At 39.5% G+C, this 19786-nt stretch overlaps 1 protein-coding gene across 1 annotated transcript; it reads left to right on the plus strand.

Annotated features, from left to right (window-relative positions):
- The first annotated feature begins 13821 nt into the window (after positions 1-13821).
- Positions 13822-16200, plus strand: nkx2.7 (NK2 transcription factor related 7). The gene is made up of 2 exons (XM_064936420.1): positions 13822-14277; positions 15531-16200. The coding sequence occupies exons 1-2, from the start codon at positions 13992-13994 to the stop codon at positions 16103-16105; spliced, it is 861 nt and encodes a 286-aa protein (XP_064792492.1). The 5' UTR covers positions 13822-13991; the 3' UTR covers positions 16106-16200.
- The last annotated feature ends 3586 nt before the right edge of the window (positions 16201-19786 follow it).

Below are 19786 nucleotides of genomic sequence, written 5' to 3' on the forward strand. Positions count from 1 at the left end.
GATTGCTTGCTGAAGTTCCTAATACAGTAGCTACTGTATGTTAAGCATGATTGATCCTTGTAAATCACTTGCACTTTAATACATACTCATCTACATATATACCCATACTGTAGATATGTATGGGGTTTTTCTCTGTGCTGAAACTTATGAAAGATACAAATGTATCATCTGTGTGTCTTTGCTGATTAGAAATAAACTATTATCATATCTGGCATATGGTATCAAATGTGTTGACTGCGTTCATTTTACTAACATGTAAACTTTGTTCTGCTAACACATACTGTACATCTAAACTTCAAATCTGAAAAAGAAGTGCAATTATTAGCAGTGAATATCTATAAATAATTGTACTGTAATGAGTTGTTATTTGTCTGATGATATTACAAGCAGTTCCATCACTTGAGAGTAGATGTGCATATCACAATGGCCAATATTGATCTCCAGTCTGATTCAGAATAGGGAAGCTTGCTACCAATACCATAGAATATTACACAAGCCAGCCATATCTCCTCAGTGCTTTCTGGCTGTGACAAATCTGCTAGGACCCATGAAGTAGAAAACAAGGACAAATAGAGCATGTCCTTATGAAAATGAACTTTCTTAAACTTGAGCACAAACGAGCTGAAACTGCAAAGTGCCTGTATCATTGGAGTGCCCCAGGGAAAGAGAGAGCGGTACGCAAGTGGCTGCATGACCGCTATCTCAGTCAGAGGCAGATATCATTTCATGCCAATTTGGAAGAGTCCTGTAGGGCTTTCGCATCAGCAGCACTCCAGTCCCAAGGAATAGGTGATGCAGCTTCTCTGCATAGATTGATTCCAACATGTTCTACTTTTAAAGAGGCACTCGCATGGAAGTCATCAGCCCATTCTCTTGCACAGTGCAGAGCACTAGCCTCTTTTACAACAAGTATAGATGTTTAAAGACCCAATTCAGCCATTTTAATATCAAATCAAATCAAATGTATTTATATAGCCCTTCGTACATCAGCTGACATCTCAAAGTGCTATACAGAAACCCAGCCTAAAACCTAGGAAAAACTCCCTAGAAAGGCAGAAACCTAGGAAGAAACCTAGAGAGGAACCAGGCTATGAGGGGGGGCCAGTCCTCTTCTGGCTGTGCTGGGTGGAGATTATAACAGAACATGGCCAAGATGTTCAAATGTTCATAAATGACCAGCATGGTCAAATAATAATAATCACAGTAGTTGTCGAAAGTGCAGCAAGTCAGCACCTCAGGAGTAAATGTCAGTTGGCTTTTCCTAGCCGATCATTAAGAGTACCTCTACCACTCCTGCTGTCTCTAGAGGGTTGAAAACAGCAGGTCTGAGACAGGTAGCACGTCCGGTGAACAGGTCAGGATTCCATAGCCGCAGACAGAACAGTTGAAACTGGAGCAGCAGCACGGCCAGGTGGACTGGGGACAGCAAGGAGTCATCATGCCAGGTAGTCCTGAGGCATGGTCCTAGCGTTCAGGTCCTCAGAGAGAAAGAGAGAATTAGAGAGAGCATACTTAAATTCACACAGGACACCGGATAAGACAGTACTCCAGATATAACAAACTGTCCCTAGCCCCCCGACACATAAACTACTGCAGCATAAATACTGGAGGCTGAGACACTGTGGCCCCATCCGATGATACCCCCTGACAGGGCCAAACAGGAAGGATATGACCCCACCCACTTTGCCAAAGCACAGCCCCCACACCACTAGAGGGATATCTTCAACCACCAACTTACCATCCTGAGACAAGGCCAAGTATAGCTCACAAAGATCTCCTCCACGGCACAACCCAAGGGGGGGCGCCAACCCAGACAGGAAGATCACGTCAGTGACTCAACCCACTCAAGTGACGCACCCCTCCTAGGGACGGCATGAAAGAGCACCAGTAAGCCAGTGACTCAGCCCCTGTAATAGGGTTAGAGGCAGAGAATCCCAGTGGAGAGAGGGGAACCGGCCAGGCAGAGACAGCAAGGGCAGTTCGTTGCTCCAGTGCCTTTCCGTTCACCTTCACACTCCTGGGCCAGACTACACTCAATCACATGACCCACTGAAGAGATGAGTCTTCAGTAAAGACTTAAAGGTTGAGACCGAGTCTGCGTCTCTCACATGGGTAGGCAGACCATTCCATAAAAATTTAGCTTTATAGGAGAAAGCCCTGCCTCCAGCTGTTTTCTTCGAAATTCTAGGGACAATTAGGAGGCCTGCGTCTTGTGACCGTAGCGTATGTGTAGGTATGTACAGCAGGACCAAATCAGAAAGATAGGTAGGAGCAAGCCCATGTAATGCTTTGTAGGTTAGCAGTAAAACCTTGAAATCAGCCCTTGCCTTAACAGGAAGCCAGTGTAGGGAGGCTAGCACTGGAGTAATATGATCAAAATGTTTGGTTCTAGTCAGGATTCTAGCAGCGTATTTAGCACTAACTGAAGTTTATTTAGTGCTTTATCCGGGTAGCCGGAAAGTAGAGCATTGCAGTAGTCTAACCTAGAAGTAACAAAAGCATGGATTCATTTTTCTGTATCATTTTTTAACAGAAAGTTTCTGATTATTGCAATGTTACGTAAATCTGTCCTTGAAACAGACTTGATATGTTCGTCAAAAGAGAGATCAGGGTACAGAGTAACGCAGAGGTTCTTCACAGATTTATTTGAGACAACTGTACAACCATCAAGATTAATTGTCAGATTCAACAGAAGATCTCTTTGTTTCTTGGGACCTAGAACAAGCATCTTTGTTTTGTCCGAGTTTAAAAGTAGAAAGTTTGCAGCCATCCACTTCCTTATGTCTGAAACACAGGCTTCTAGCGAAGGCAATTTTGGGGCTTCCCCATGTTTTATTGAAATGTACAGCTGTGTGTCATCCACATAGCAGTGAAAGTTAACATTATGTTTTCGAATGACATCCCCAACAGGTAAAATATATAGTGAAAACAATAGTGGTCCTAAAACGGAACCTTGAGGAACACCGAAATCTACAGTTGATTTGTCAGAGGACAAACCATTCACAGAGACAAACTGATATCTTTCCGACAGATAAGGTCTAAATCAGGCCAGAACTTGTCCGTGTAGACCAATCCGAGTATCCAATCTCTCCAAAAGTATGTGGTGATCGATGGTATCAAAAGCAGCACTAAGGTCTAGGAGCACGAGGACAGATGCAGAGCCTTGGTCTGATTCCATTAAAAGGTAATTTACCACCTTCACAAGTGCAGTCTCAGTGCTATGATGGGGTCTACAACCAGACTGAAGCATTTCGTATTCATTGTTTGTCTTCAGGAAGGCAGTGAGTTGCTGTGCAACAGTTTTTTCTAAAATTTTTGAGAGGAAACGAAGATTCGATAGGCCAATAGTTTTTTATATTTTCTGGGTCAAGGTTTGGCTTTTTCAAGAGAGGCTTTATTACTGCCACTTTTATTGAGTTTGGGACACATCCGGTAGATAGAGAGCAGTTTATTATGTTCAACATCGGAGGACCAAGCACAGGAAGAGGCTCTTTCAGTAGTTTAGTTGGAATAGGGTTCAGTATGCAGCTTGAAGGTTTAGAGGCCATGATTATTTTCATCATTGTGTCAAGAGATATAGTACTAAAACACTTGAGTGTCTCTCTTGATCCTAGGTCCTGGCAGAGTTGTGCAGACTCAGGACAACTGAGCTTTGAAGGAATACGCAGATTTAAAGAGGAGTCCGTAATTTGCTTTCTAATGATCATGATCTTTTCCTCAAAGAGGTTCATGAATGTATTACTGCTGTAGTGAAAGCCATCCTCACTTGGGGAATGCTGCTTTTTAGTTAGCTTTGCGACAGTATCAAAAATAAATTTCAGATTGTTCTTATTTTCCTCAATTAAGTTGGAAAAATAGGATGATCGAGCAGCAGTGAGGGCTCTTCGATACTGCACGGTACTGCCTTTCCAAGCTAGTCGGAAGACCAGTTTTTGAATATCAATATGAAAACAATTCTGGGCATCAATTAAGTACCTTACTGTAATAGATTTCCATTAAAATGGACAAAAATTTGCTTTTAGGAAAAAAATATTTCTCAAGCAAGAATTTTGCAAGGAGAATCTGACTGCTGATAGGTACTTTTCAGAGTTCCTTCTATTGCTAGAGCTTAAGACTCACCTGCTGCGTACCGACTTGGTACCAATGAACCTGACGTTTCTACTAATCAAAATGCTCCTCAGTGGCCAACAACTTGCCTTTGAGCCAATCAGAGAGCATTAATCTCCACATCCGGGAGCCGAAAGGAGTGACAAGAAAAAGTAAAAAATAGTGACACTTTTTACAGTCTAATCCACACCCTTTTTTATCAGAATTGTTCTAATTTTTTTCTAGAGCAAGTCTACATCTTTCACGTCTAACTACAGAGTTTTGTGCATGAAGAATGATTATTTTGTTAGCTTGCTAACTGAGCAAAGCAGTCACGCACACTTCATATGACACAAATGGGGTGGCAAGTGCAGCACGATACACACAACACTAAATGATCCTTAAGAGGTTTTAAATTTTAAAAATGAGCGCAGCTAGATAGCATTGACTATACCATAAAGCAACACAGACATACATGCACTACCAAACAACGCAACTGCCCTTAAAAAAATATTGCAGTTTTTAAACTGCAGTAAAAGTGTAGTAAATGCCGTCAACTGTGGTATTTTGAATGCAGTAATTGCATAATAACTGCAGTGTACTGCAGTTGATCTGCAGATATACTGCACTCTAACTCCAAACTTCTGGTTTGGAGTATTTTAACAAGGCTGAGTGGCTGATGACTTCAAGGTCTTTGCTGTGTGAACACAAAAGAGATGGACTGCCAACACTGTTCAGAGGTGCTAAGTACTGTCGGCAGGCAAAAGTTTGACAATCGTACCGGTGTGTTTGAGCTATTATTGGCAGAGAGATTTGGAACTCTCTTTGTTATTGGTCTATTAACCAATGTACCACATGGTGATGTCACCATTGAAAGCTAAAACTACCACTCATGCAAACCTGCTGATTAGAATGTACTGTGTAGATTGCATTTTCAACAAGCAACTATCAGGAAATGTTTTCCTAAATGTACAGTGTTAGTTACATCAGCTATTCTACAATATGATATAAAACTCAAGACAATCTAGTTTTTGACTGCATTGGGCATTTAAATATCTTTAAAGGAATCCAAGTGCAACAAAAATGTACTTCTCTATTTGTCATTTATGATAACACGTCATGCGTTTATGAGGAGACAATCAAAGCAGAGATGTACTGGTGTGGTTGCATCTGACCACAGAGGGGGCATTCTCTTCACTGGAGAAAAATACATAGTGGACATAAAGCACATGTATTTTGTCTAGAGGTGCTCTGCACACCTTACTCAACATGTGAGATGAGTGGGCATTCTGCACTTGCTTGACAAAGCCATAAACAGAAAAGCAAGTCTTCTTAGAGGCCTATTGTACCATGCCTTTAAACAGATGATGGATGAAGGTCCCAGATCATCTAGCTCAACCCTCTTGCAACCCTTCCAATTTATTCTCACAGATTTGATGTTCTGAAATGTGGCAGATTAAATAGAATCTATCTTGGAAGAACTACATGTAATTACTCTTCGTTAACATCATTAGGCTGGCCAGCATGCCTCCAAAATATCTGTACACCGTCTGTCAACAATGTGATAAGATCATTGCACTATTATCAATGCGGTAAGCAGATCCTGCTACTCCCTCTGCATTAGATATTCATTATGTCTTTCTCTTCCCATAAAACTTGACATATTCATCGGCAGCGTGACAAATCAGATGTGCAGTGAAATGGAGTGTGACTGAGAAGAGCAGAGGAGGATTATATCCAACAGGCAATCTCTCCACAATCCCTTCATTTGACTGGGGAAATACCCAGGGACGAGAATGAGATTGAATTGAACTAAAGACAGATGAAGAAAAAGTGGATGGAGAACAGTGTGCTATAGTTAAGTAATCATATATGCCATACAACAAACTTGGGTCCTAATTAATTCAACCATGTAATGCAACAAGATAGGAAAAATGCCAAGGGTGGTGAATACTTTTGCAAAACACTGTATTTATAAAGGGTTTGAATGAATTGTGCCCTTGGCCTCTCTCTCAGAGGAATGAGGATGTCGATGTAATCGAACACATCGATGAATTCCAATCAGTTTCCCTTCAAACATTGAAGTGTAATTTCACTGTCTTCATAATCTGCACTATATAGTAATTATTATTACAATACACATAGCACATCCTAATCTATCAAACGATTTCACCCATATACCTTTAAGTTTGAAAATTAACTCAAGGTTTCAATATAATATGTAAACAATAGCCTATTTGTGTACCCTCTCTGTACAACACCAGCAGGCTCTTGAATATTCTGGGTTTCAGTAAAGCACAACCTACCTTGGTTAACAACAATGGAGTCAACTAACATGGTCTGTTACCATGGATCCATCTACATTACTATCAGCATTCCCAAGGTTTTAATCAGACATAGCCATTATCAAAATCAGCTGGCTTAGTAACTACAATATCCAGTTGATTTAAGTTGGGAAAGATCAGTTGGGAAAGACCAGGTCTTTTAGGTCTACATCCACACAAAACTGTAGAACCTGCCAGATGTCTCACCACTACCACCAGATGGGGATGTTTTCCAAGCCTTGCTTGAGACCTTGTACCAGGGCACTACCAGTGGAATAACATACTGTAAAAGGGGCTAGTATAGTACATGCTAGTGGAGGGTAGTAGGAGGATCTATAGGAGGACAGGCTCATTGTAATGGCTTGAATGGAATAAATGGAAAGGTATCAAGCACATCAAACATATGGAAACCACATGTTTGACTCTGTTCCATTAATTCCATTCCAGCCATTACATTGAGCCCACTCTCCCATAGCTCCTTTCACCAGCCTCCTCTTGTACATGCAGTTATGGAAAATCACTTTCGTGCTTACTTTAATTATTTTCTGATATCAAATACTACCAAATACTTAAAAACTTCTTAGGACTAGGCCCCTTTTTTCTCCACTTCCTGTCTGAATGACATGCCCAAAGTAAACTGTCTATAGATCAGGCCCTGAAGCCAGGATATGCATATAATTGGTACCATTGGAAAGAAAACCCTTTGAGGTTTGTAGAAATGTTAAAATAATGTAGGAGCATATAACACAATAGATAAGGTAGGATAATATCCAAAGAAAAACCAACCCATAATTTTTTGGGGGAGAGAGACCATCCTCTTAGAAATGCAAGAGAAAGGTCATGTTGAAAATAATCTTCTGGATGCAATTCCTATGGCTTCCACAGGGGGTCAGCAGTTGTTGTTCAAGGTTTCAGGATTGTAACTTCAAAAACTAATAAGAAATATCAGTTTTAGTAAAAGGACACAGTCTTGAAAATTAGTTTTTGCGGGCACCATGAAGACATTACGCACATGCTAAAATTGGTTTCCATACATACTTCTTTCTGAAATAAATATTATAGTTTGATTACATTTTAGGGTATCTGAGGAGTAAATAGAAACGTATTATGACTTGTTGACATAAAGTTTAGGGGTAGATTTTAGGATTCCTTTCTCTGCAAGTTGAATGAGTGGATTACTCAAATCGATGGCGACAACTAAACTGACTTCTTGGGTTATAAAGAAGGATTTTATCTAACAAAACGACACTACATGTTATAGCTGGGACCCTTTCGATGACAAATCAGAGGAAGATTTTCAAAAAGTAAGTGAATATTTAATCGTTATATGTGAATGTATGAAACCTGTGCCGGGGGAAAAATATTTTGATGTGGGGCGTCGTCCTCAAACAATCGCATGGCATGTTTTCACTGTAATAGCTACTGTAAATCGGGCAGTGCAATTAGATTAACAATAATTTAAGCTTTCAGACGATATAAGACACTTATTAGTACATAAATGTTTAAAATCCATAATATTTATGATTATTTATTTGAATTGCGCGCCCTCGCCCTAAGATTTTTAAGGTGTGCTTGATTTAGCTTGCCTGTACACAATTAACCATCGAATCATCTTGAAGTCCCAAATTGCAAATTGTTCCCACTCTGCACATCAGTCAAGCTAAATCAAAAAGATTTGACATGCAGGTAACTGCCAAAATAAAGGAAGCACCAACATAAAGTGGCTTAATAGGCCGATGGGCCACCACCAGCTTCCAGAACAGATTCCAGGCTCCCCTGCATAGATTATATTGGTGTCTGTAACCCTATTGGAAAGATGAGACACCATTCTTCCACGGGAAATTCCATCATATAGTGTTTTGTTGCTGGTGGTGGGAAATGCTGTCTCAGGCACCACTCAATAATCTCCCATAAGTGTTCAATTGGGTGAGATCACAATTTTAAACCCACTACGCTCCTTTGAGTCGTCACTTTCAAAGTCACTGAGATCTCTTCTTCTCTTCTTCTAAGTAATGGGAAACTGAAATGTTTTATATACATTGCATGACCCTAAGCATGATGGGAAGTTAATTGCTTAATTAACTCAGGAACCACACCTGTATCCCTCACTTTGTATCCCTCATTTACTCAAGTGTTTCCTTTATTATCCTGTAGGTATAGGACTGCTGTACTCTCAAGAGAATTTGGAGACGTAGTTCATATTAGGCCAGTCTTGCAGAGACATCTAGTGGTTGCACAATTAATAATGTATCCAACTGTTTCCATTAGTCTCTAAAAGGAAAAGGTTTGATAACAAATACTTTCTGTTATGCTTCAAATGAATCTACACAACTGGTAACTATCTGGTACCAAATGGTGTCTTGTGGTGCTACGATTGGGTTATTAACGTGTAATTACCATTTCACCATGTACATTCTCAATAACTACCTCGTAATTGATGTACCATAAAAATATGTTTCATACATTTAGTATGGAGGTTAATCAAATGAACACAACATTCTTAACATCAATATCAAAAGAAGTACTATTGAGACACATTGAGAAGATCTGATGTTGGAGCACAGAGAAGCATGGCCATATAAATTGCACCCATTTAAGCTTCTATGGCTGCGTTTACACATGCAGCACAATTCTGATATTTTTTCCACTCATTGGTATTTTGACTAACCACATCAGATATTTTTCAGAGATGATCTGATTGGTCAAAATACCAATTAGTGAAAAGAATATCAGAATTGGACTGCCTGTGTGAATGCAGCCTATGTTTGCAGACCAGATACAGATATAAATCTCCATAAGGGCTGGCTGCCAGTGTAGGGGGCCAGTGACAGACGCATCTCAGGTGCAGAGCGTGTAGTATATATACAGTGCACTGAGTGCAGGAGGAACCCTACAAGGGAAAGGGATCCATGGTGAGTGACAGCACTAAAGGAGGTTTGGGGCTGGCGCCTGTTGAGACCCCTGCCTAGCAGCAATGGAGAAGAGTGGCTGTTTCCTTGACGAGAAGCAGGTCTCTGTATCCTCTGTCCCCTCCCCCATCTCCCAATGCTACAATGATATTCCTCTCCAGGGAAGTCTCGAAGAGGTCTGTGAGACACCGAAACTAAAGATATACCATGTATACATATTCCAACAAATGAATCTAATCCAAACCCTCTAACTTCTTTAACTTCTTTATAAAGAAGTTGTGAAATAATGCAGGTTAGCGTTTTTGTCATGATTCTTGTTCTGGAGGCAGCTCTGCAGAGTGGTCACTAGCTCACACAGCCACAGAGTCATACAATCTGATTTTAAAGATAACCTTAACCACACTGCTAAACAAAATGCCTAACCCTAACCATAACCATAACATTAACACCAATTTGTTTTACAATATAGACAATTTTGACTTTGCAGCTGGCCCATCTAGTGGAAATCGCGAATTCCTGCCTCCAGTACAAGACTCAACCTGAGACAATAAGCGTTGTACGTAACATAACACCTGTGAGGAGCAAGAAGAGTATAGCTTGGTCTGCTACTGGCAAATTAATCATTTCCACCTCCACACCAAAAGTAGACCATTGCACCATCTCACAAAGCAGAGGTCCATCCAACACACCCAAACTAACCAGCCCTAAACTATTAGTCTGAGAGTCACAGCCTGTCATAGTGAACGTCAGAAGCCCTACTGTAAACTGTGCCAATAGTAATTCTTGGGAATCTCACGTAACATTTTGATGAAGATCTTTGGTGACAAATTGGTCATGAGAGAGGGGATTCTGCTTAAGTCAATGGAGGATGAGTCGAGCTCTCCTTTCAGCTGCTATCATCTCCCTATTTTGGAGTATGATTAATTAGGGTATTTTGTGGTAAACGTTACTTAACTGGCTTCTTATGTTACAGTGATGGGACAATTGATGGGATTAAGAGGGGAGGCTGTGCTGTAAGAGAAGAGGAGCTGCAGAGACTCAGAGAGCACTGCCTTCTGTAGGCTAATCAGCTCCAAGCGTTCACAGAACACAGGTGGGGTGTCATTAAGTCATTTAGTCATCAAACTGGACACCGTCTGCCTTCGAAACATTCCAAACAATTCCCAGCTGAAATGTAAGCCTATAGAGTTGCTACATGAATTGCAGTATAGGAGCTTTGAAGTTTTTGCTTGTTTATAACTAGTTACAGTGTATTATGTGAAATGTGCCATAATCTTCCAAATAAACAACTTTTGTCAAACAAAACTTTTTACCTAATTGTATTGGTTAAATAGAAAAGGGGATTTTGTTATTTGATTTATGAATGCCTCATTTTGATTTCAGCTATTTTAAATTTAAAAGGACAGTCTACAGTTCAAACAATAACAAAGCGAACACCCCTCCACTGTGTTTGGGTAAGCAGATGAGGGAGGGATAAGGTTGGAGAAATGTACAACTCTCAGACTCATAGACTGAGCTATGGATGCAAGGACTGACAGACCATCATATTAAAATAATACTTTTAACATGTGTTTGGTTACAATTTCATTGTTTATAAACAATGGAGTAAAACAGTCTTATATTTTGGCTTCTGATGGGATATGATAGTAGAACTAAGCTCATGCAGCATTTATAAGTTATATTCCACAAGAATCAATGGGTATATATCATTCATTTAAAATGATCCAACCCCGAAAATGTGTCATCACAATTATTTCCCAGCCCTGTGCCTCATAATAAAGTTGGTTACACTTTTTCATATTGTATTCTTGTTATAGAAAAATGATCCTAAAATCTGAGTGAATGACAGGTGAATTTTTAAAGTTCCCTTAAAACACACGGTGCTTCGATCACGCAGACATTTATTTCAAACATGCATTGACAGGTTTATATTCCTCTTAGAAAAGACACTGACGTGTGAAACGAGGAGACAATCCTGCAAGTAAACAGGAATTGAGTGTTTTGATAAACTGGTGCAGCTGGTCAATAAATCTGATTTAAAACAGTTAAATTCATATTTTCTGATACCACTACAAATCGTCTAAAAATATTGACAACAAAAAAGCATTGGTCACATATATTCCACGACCATCTAATATTCTTTGACTTGGGTCGAATTCTATATTGTATTAATAAAATCGTGTTCAACCTTAACTAGGCAAGTCAGTTAAGAACAAATTTCTATTTACAATGACGGCCTAGGAACAGTGGGTACAACGACAGATTTTTACCTTGTCAGCTCGGGCATTCGATCTAGCAAACTTTCAGGTTACTGGCCCAGCGCTCGAATCACTGGACTACCTGTCGCCCCAGCAGGAATCATGAGTGTTGCATATAGAACCCGATATGGAACCAATGTTGGTTCAGTGAAGGAGAATCCCGAAGAATCCCTATCCATACCATATGAAGTAGTATTTTCGATTATTTGTACTAGTCATTTCCAACTTGTTTTGATAAAGGTCAGGAAGGCCTACATGGAACAATTTATTACGTTTGATAAATTGTCGAGAAATAGATTGGGTATGGATTATAAGTAATTATTTACTCTGAATATACTGTAAGCATTTCGATTTTATGACTGACGATTTCGATTGTCATGACTGATAAATAAATGAAAAAAACATGTGCAGCTGTTGGCTGTATGGCATCTATGCTACTGCTGGTACCCTATTTTAATTCCTCTTGTTGGACTTAAACGGAAAGTTTGGTTTAAAATCATAAGATCTCATGTGTGCAAGCTCTTCTTAATTTAGCAACATTTTAGGAGGCATTGCAAAACCTCTGGACGTTAGGGTCAACTAATTTATATCCCATTCACGAATTCGGCTAAAATATATGAATGTCGTTATTATGTACTTTTCCCTTTCCCTGCATTAGATGAGATGGAAATTGAATTGAGACCCTAACCTGTCTATTACATTGGGGCAGTAGAAGAGCTCATTAATGTTAAACCCTGGTCTCTTTTCTCTTCCGGCGCGTCTCAGCATTAGCCAAGCATTGCAGGCTGGCGCCGCGGCCTCTCCACTTCCACAACATTAGGTGTAATGTTACTGTTTGTTGTGGCCTAAGCATACTAATAGGTCGTTGGAAGTCAGCATCAGTGTAAACCTGAGCGACATCCACCTTGCCGGGCAAGATCACTCAACCACGAAGACCTGAACAACAATTGAGTAACATACCCTGTCTCAACAGAAGCTCATGAATAGAGAGCCACTGGTTTGGCATCATGCACTCCATCTGGTTATGGATAGTTATCGCAGTTGCGTGTTGAATTTAGTTTGCTGCGGCTGCTATTAGAAGCACATCTGCTTCGAATCGTAAAATCGTCTTAAAACGCAATTAGCCTAAACTCCTCTGCAATAATCTCAGTTATGATGTCTATATCATACACTCTTAGAAAACAATTGTTATATGCATGTCTTGCTTCATATATGGCACCCCTGAAGGCTTCATTCAGCATGCTTCCCATCCGAAACAGTTCGGGTCAGTTAATGCATATATTATGACGACATTTTGTGACGTTTTTGTTCGTTTTGGTCTTCGGCAAGGGTTTTTGCACAATAAAGGTTTTCTCAAGGCAAGCAGACGTTCTGGTCTACGCCCTTCGTCGGTTATTGGTCAACAGTAGAGATTATTCAATGAAGAGTTTGTTGTCATTCAACAATAGACAATTCCTGTTTTTTCACATAAAAAATACTGAACCAAAAATCTTAGTTTGATGTAAAATTATGCATCTCATTGGCAAAAGCGTCAAAATCAATGACAGATTTCTTGAATTATTTTAGATTACTTCTGACTATTTTGAAGAAGTGCATACTGGCTATGGTGTCTCAAGATGGGACAAACAGTAGTCTACTATTGCCACTTTTTCTAAATTTTCTAGCGAAGGTCTTATAAGGGAGTATGCGACCACACTCGTTCGGTTCGCCTAGCCGAGTTCAGCTAGACACCAGCCGATCCGAAGCATACTGAAGCCTTAAAGGTTCTATATAGAGCCGACATTGCATATAGAACCCGATATGGAACCAATGTTGGTTCAGTGAAGAAGAATCCCTAGGGTTCTGATCAAATAACCCTACAAAAGGGTTATATATAGAACCTTTAGGGGTGCCATATATGAAGAAAGCAATATAACCCTTTTTGGATTCTATCCGGAACCTTTTTATCTAAGAGTGTCCAACAGCCAAACATTCTTCTTCGTCATCATCATCCTCAATAGCTAGGAGAAAATGTAGGTGTAATAACTTCCCATCCTGGCACCCCACCCCCATTCTGTCCATCCTTACCCAGTTAAAGTGAGATGTCTCGTGTCACCGTGTAAGATGAGATAAAGGAGTGGTTAAAGTGCATGAGACAGGCGCATCACACACTTGGCTATTGGCAGTTTGGAGACGGTTTCTTGGAGTGCTGAAAGGTATGCCCTGATGATACTACACACGATAGTGAGACCAGGTTGACTTTCAGACAGTGCTTATCAACTCACCTAGATCTAAGGAATTATTACATCCCTTTTGAAGAACATTTGGAGAGCATCGCTACTATCTGTTGTATGATTGATTTCACTTGACCACGCTGAAACTGTGCAGTTACACATTTGTTTGTTTATAAAAATAATCATCTGTATAAACTAGTGATGCTTCCCAGTCCAGTGACTTCAACGCCATTCTCGGTGAAGGATATTCTAAAGATGGAGCAGCAACATCACCCCCACCAAGGTTTCTTCTATCCAGATCAAGACGCACAGATGTCTCTGCAACGCATGCACAGTGCACTTCGGAGCCTCGATTTACTTGACAGTCAGGATAAATCGTGCTTCTCGGGAGCAACACAGATGAAATGCATCCTGAGTTCGGAGGACATTGACATCCTGAGGGGCAGTTGTAGTTCAGCGGCTGAGGAGGAGACAAATGGGGACCCAGGTAAATTAAAACGGTGTCGTTAAAACACGCAGCGCTGACATCCAATGACAGATATTTCAGAAAAAAATATTCGATTGGGCACTGTCAATACATGAACTGAATTAAAATGTTTGTTTTTTTAATAATCATGAATCATTTTGAAACAAACTGAAGTACACCCTGAATGAAGCTTTATGGAATTGGCCCCCAATCCTGCCTCTTGATGCAGCATGACAGCCTGTCTCTCAACCTCATGCCCCACCAAAATCTATTTTCATGAACAATATTATGAATTTTTTTTAAAGGGGGCAATGAGCAGTTGCTACATTAATTTTTGTACTTATAAATTAATGATATGTGCCCATTGATTATTGAAGAACATAACATATTGGTGCCTCATGAGTTTGGTTCAACTGTCGTACCCCATCAGAACCAAAAATATAAGCTTGTTTTACTCCAATGTCTCTGAACAAAGTAAGCAAACACTATATAGCCTCAAAACATTGTTCAAACTGTAATGTTTATTTCATGGATTGTCAGTCCTTACATCCATAGCTCTGTCTATGAATTTGAGAATGGTTACATTTCTACAGCCTCATCCCGCAGCTTGTTAACCAAACAGCTGAGGGTACGATGCTTTGCTATTGTTTCTCCTGCTGATTGCCATTTTAATAGGCATGCACAAAATTACATTTTTTCAATATAAACTAGCTAAACCTCCTATTTTGAAAATGTTTTACAAATATAAATGAATGGCAATAACGAGGGCTACCTATAGGAGAAAATAAAGGCTAGTAAAGGGTAATTAATTGACCTTCTCACCACATTCAAATTAATCTCCGTGTGAGCTTTATATTGTGACATTGCTGATATGCATAATGCCTAATGCAGTTAATCATACGGAGTGCATGTGACGCAGCAATTTCAATTAAAGTAGGCCTAACCCACTGTGCAAAAACTGGGTGAATCAACGTTGTTTCCACGTCATTTCAACCCCCCAAAAACAATGGGATGATGTTGAATCAACGTGGAAAACTGATTGGATTTGCAAGAAGTCATCAATGTAAGGTAATTTCCTATTTTTTTGCCCAACTTTTAACCTAAATCCAATGACATGGTGAATGTGTTTGTTAATTTCACGTTAGCTGACCACTCCACCAAATGTAAATCAGAACTTGAAGGTGAACTGACGTCTCTGCTCAGTGGGAAGTTTTTCACTAGGCAGTTTTCCAATGAAGGAATGTGTCTAACATTGCTATTTCTAATTATTGCAGGTATACTTCTTGACGATTCGATGGGTTGTGATGGGAAAAATGACAATACCTATTCAGGCAAGCCAAAGCAAAGATTGCGCAGAAAACCACGCGTGCTATTTTCCCAAACGCAGGTTTTTGAGCTGGAACGGCGCTTCAAACAGCAGCGGTATCTTTCTGCACCAGAGAGGGACCACCTCGCCAATATTCTAAAGCTGACTTCTACTCAAGTCAAAATCTGGTTTCAAAACAGGAGGTACAAGTGCAAGCGGCAAAGACAAGACAAGTCTCTGGAATTGGCTGGATACCCGCCTCTACCACGAAGGGTGGCAGTGCCGGTGTTGGTTCGAGATGGCAAGCCGTGCATGGGAGGACCACATTTAGCGCCATACAACGTGACAATTGGCTCTTACAACACCTTATATGGATATGGTAATAACTCACATGGTTGCAGTTATCCGAGTATGCCATCCATACCAAGTGCCACGCAAATGTCCAACAACCATATAGTTGACATGAACCTCATGGAAAATGTAGAGGGGCCATTCCAACAAGGACACTTCCAGGCAACTTTACCGGGGATAAGAGCGTGGTGAGAAACTATTCCAAAACAACCACCCAACTCTCATAAAGTTTTTTTCCTTTAGGTGTTTGTTTAGGTTTGGCTATGCAGCTGCAAGGTTACTTGTTGAAAACATCAACGAATAGGCCAATAGGCAAATCCAAGTGTAGGCATATACTGTTTAACACGTTTATATTGGACTATATGTGTTTTATTCTAACTATGTGTATTGGTCTACTATAATTTCTTGTTTAACTATTTAGTTTTGTTTAGCTATTTAACTAAGTTGATAATATTGCTTTAACGGACTTTGTTCAAGACATGGTATTTTTGTACATGACAATAAACCTTGATTTAATATTTTATTGTGCTGTGAGATCACGCCATCCTCTCTCTGCAACCCAATCATATTATATTTAGACTTGTATTAGACCTACAACTACATCTACAACAAATAACACAAACGATTAAATTTTTTTTTTTAAACAACATCAACAGTCAAGGCCTAATGGGAATAATTGTATTATACGTTGTATTATAAATTGCATTATAATTGTATTATTTGTCTTATAATACAATTATAGTTTTATTATTATTACTATACGGCCAAATTGATAATACATGTTTGGGGTCGCTCTATGCAGGGGATAAATGGTCCAAAACAAATAGGCTATAACGTTGCTTCATCTCTATTAGAAGCATATAGTTCGTTGATCTTTTTATGAAACCATTAAAGGGTTTTCATCGTTGAGCCTAAATTTAACTTACGAATATAAGTATGACTTGAGTTGACGTTGACAATTAATAGCCTAAATCTATACTCGTCACAAATTGAGATTGGGCTTCTTAAAATAGCCTATTTGTAATGAACTAGGACTAATTGCTCATCCAATTAACGACAATTACAATCAACACGCTACTGCTGTATTTTTTCCACTTAACGAATTAAGTTATTTTTTCTTTACCCTGAAAACGAAAAAAAAAACAAAGCTCACTTTTCCTCACTGATAGCAGTGTAAAATATAATTTTCTTGATTTTCAAATATTTGTTTTATATTGTTAGACCATATAAATTGTGGCTAAAGATATCTCTATATTGACATATGACCTGGCATAAGCCCAACGATTTAAATGGTTCCACAATCTTAATGCTATCAGCCCAAATGGTCATTATTGTTCCGTCGACAAAGCCGCTGAACAATGCCACACGCGATAAGGCCGAGGAGCCTGTCCTGTCATGGACCTTGGGAAAAGGTAAACAAACTCGTAGACACAGTGGCTCTTTTCCTCTTAACTTTCAATCAAATAGGGAAACAGCTTCCAATCTAACCTGTCAGCCTTCGATAGGAGGGAGATACTAACACCACTTGTGCTAACTGAATTGCACAGTTTAGATAACTATCAGTGAACGTAGCCTAAAGTGCACCAAATTTGCACATTCACGTCAAGACTTGAAAATAACAGATTTCATGATTAAACGAAATATAGCCTACTGCATGACTTCTTATGTATTCATATTTTGCTTACCTAAAATCCAATTACAGCTCTATAATTCTATTTTTATAAAATGTAAAAATTATTTGTTGGTTGATTTATGTGTCATCAATTTAATAATTCAGGGATCCTGAGTGGCACAGCTCTAAGGCACTGCATCGTAGTGGTGTCACTACAGTCCCGGGTTTGATCCCAGGCTGTATCACAACCAGCTGTGATCGGGAGTTCCATAGGGTGGTGCACAATTGGCCTAGCGTCATCCGGATTAGGGGAGGGTTTGGCCGGGGTAGGCCGTCATTGTAAATAAGAATTTGTTCTTAACTCACTTGCCTAGTTAAACAAATTAAAATTGTTATTTTATTTGGTAGCCAACCTGTGAATGTGGATTCCCTGTGTGGCTGCCTGCCTTAGCCCCGTGGGGCAGATATAGTGGTGAGCTGAGGCACATCAGAGCTGAGATAAGGGAGAGAGTGTCTCAGAGCAGAATTTAGCAGCAGACAGCGTGGAGACCAAGACCTCTTGAGAAGATCAGATAAGATGTGTGTGTCGGAAGCTCAGTTTGAGGAGGAGATGGAATAAGGTTGGCACTTTGTTAAGGGCGAGATGAGACTCAGAGAATGGGGATGCATTACATACCCTTTTCAAAGACCAGGGCTCATCAGCTGGCTTAGGGCTTACATCACGGACAGAATAGAGCAGACAATAAATGGTAGATGCTGTAACCATCTCTGATCTGTAGTCATCACAGAGAAGTCCACCCTTTTGAGGATTGAAATGAATAGATTTTCTTTCACAATGTTGATTACAAATCAGATACCCAATTTGCACTGAAGTAATGTCATTTATATTGAGGTATTTGTTTTGGAATTGAAGACTAGTTACCAGTATGCTGTAATCTAAATTATTCAAACTCCATGAAAATAACTTGTTCTAACTGAATGGACACAAAACACATTTACTTTGATAAGGTGAGGGCATTACACACTGATCAAAAATGTGAGCCATGCTGTCACAGAGATCCTTTTGTACTGGACTGGAGCAAAACGGTTCAGCCAGGGAAAACATCATACAGTGGTGTAGTCATTGGGATTTACAGATTCAGCTCTGCCACCCAGTCTTTATATCAAAGATATCAGACAGTGAAATGTATGAGTCATCAACCTGAGGTAATCTCAAAGAACACATGATCAGTCAGTTCAAGAATGTAAATACCATATAGGACATAATGTATATGTGTCTAAGAAAGACACAAAATAGAATGTGTGTAGTGACCGGAGGATGTACTTACAATCTAGAATGTTGACAATTTAGTAGTACAAAAAAATAAAAGTACAAATCGGCAAGAATTGGTCAACCATTTTTAATACATGACCTATTAATACATAATGCATCCACACACCAATAAGAATTTGAGTTTAAAGCCAGACATATGTTTTAAGCTGTTCAATGCGTTAACATGGTTTTCAGCCAGAATAGAAATCTATGGACAAGGTAAGACAGCAATCCATGGTTTAGTTTAATTTCAACTGGCACCGTTTCTACATACTAATGTTTTAGCATTTGCGATACAAATCCCATTCAAGTCATGGGACCGATATTAGCATTTTTCGCGCATCACGTTCCAAACATCTATAAGAGATTTTGTTGAGCTTCACAATACATTTGACATACTTTCGGATTATCTGGACATGATGCATGAAAAATGCTAATATCGGTCTCATGCCTTGAATGAAATTTGTGCCTAAAATGCTAAAACATTAGCAGGTGGAAACAGTGACAGGGAAACTTCACCAACGCATGGACTGTAATTTGGGTGAACTATCCCTTTAAATCTAGATCCCCAACTGGCAGTCCGCGGGCAGAATTTTGCCCACAGATGGTTTTGTTTCCCCCCCAGAAGTTTTCTGAGCAAAAAATGTATAATTATTGTATACAACACCAGTCATAAGTTTGGACAAACCTACTCTTCAAGGGGTTTTCTTTATTTGTACTATTTTTTACAATGTAGAATAAAAGTGAAGACATCAAAACTAGGAAATAACACAGATGAAATATTGTAGTAACCTAAAAAGTGTTAAGCAATTAAAAAAATATTTAAGATTTTAGATTCTTCAAAGTTGCCACCCTTGCCTTGATGAGAGCTTTGCACATTCTTGGCATTCTCTCAACCAGATTCATGAGGTAGTCACCTGGAATGCTTTACCAACTGTCTTGAAGGAGT

This window comes from Oncorhynchus masou, chromosome 25 (assembly GCF_036934945.1).
Source record: "Oncorhynchus masou masou isolate Uvic2021 chromosome 25, UVic_Omas_1.1, whole genome shotgun sequence".
In the NCBI taxonomy this organism is placed as follows: Eukaryota; Metazoa; Chordata; class Actinopteri; order Salmoniformes; family Salmonidae; genus Oncorhynchus; species Oncorhynchus masou.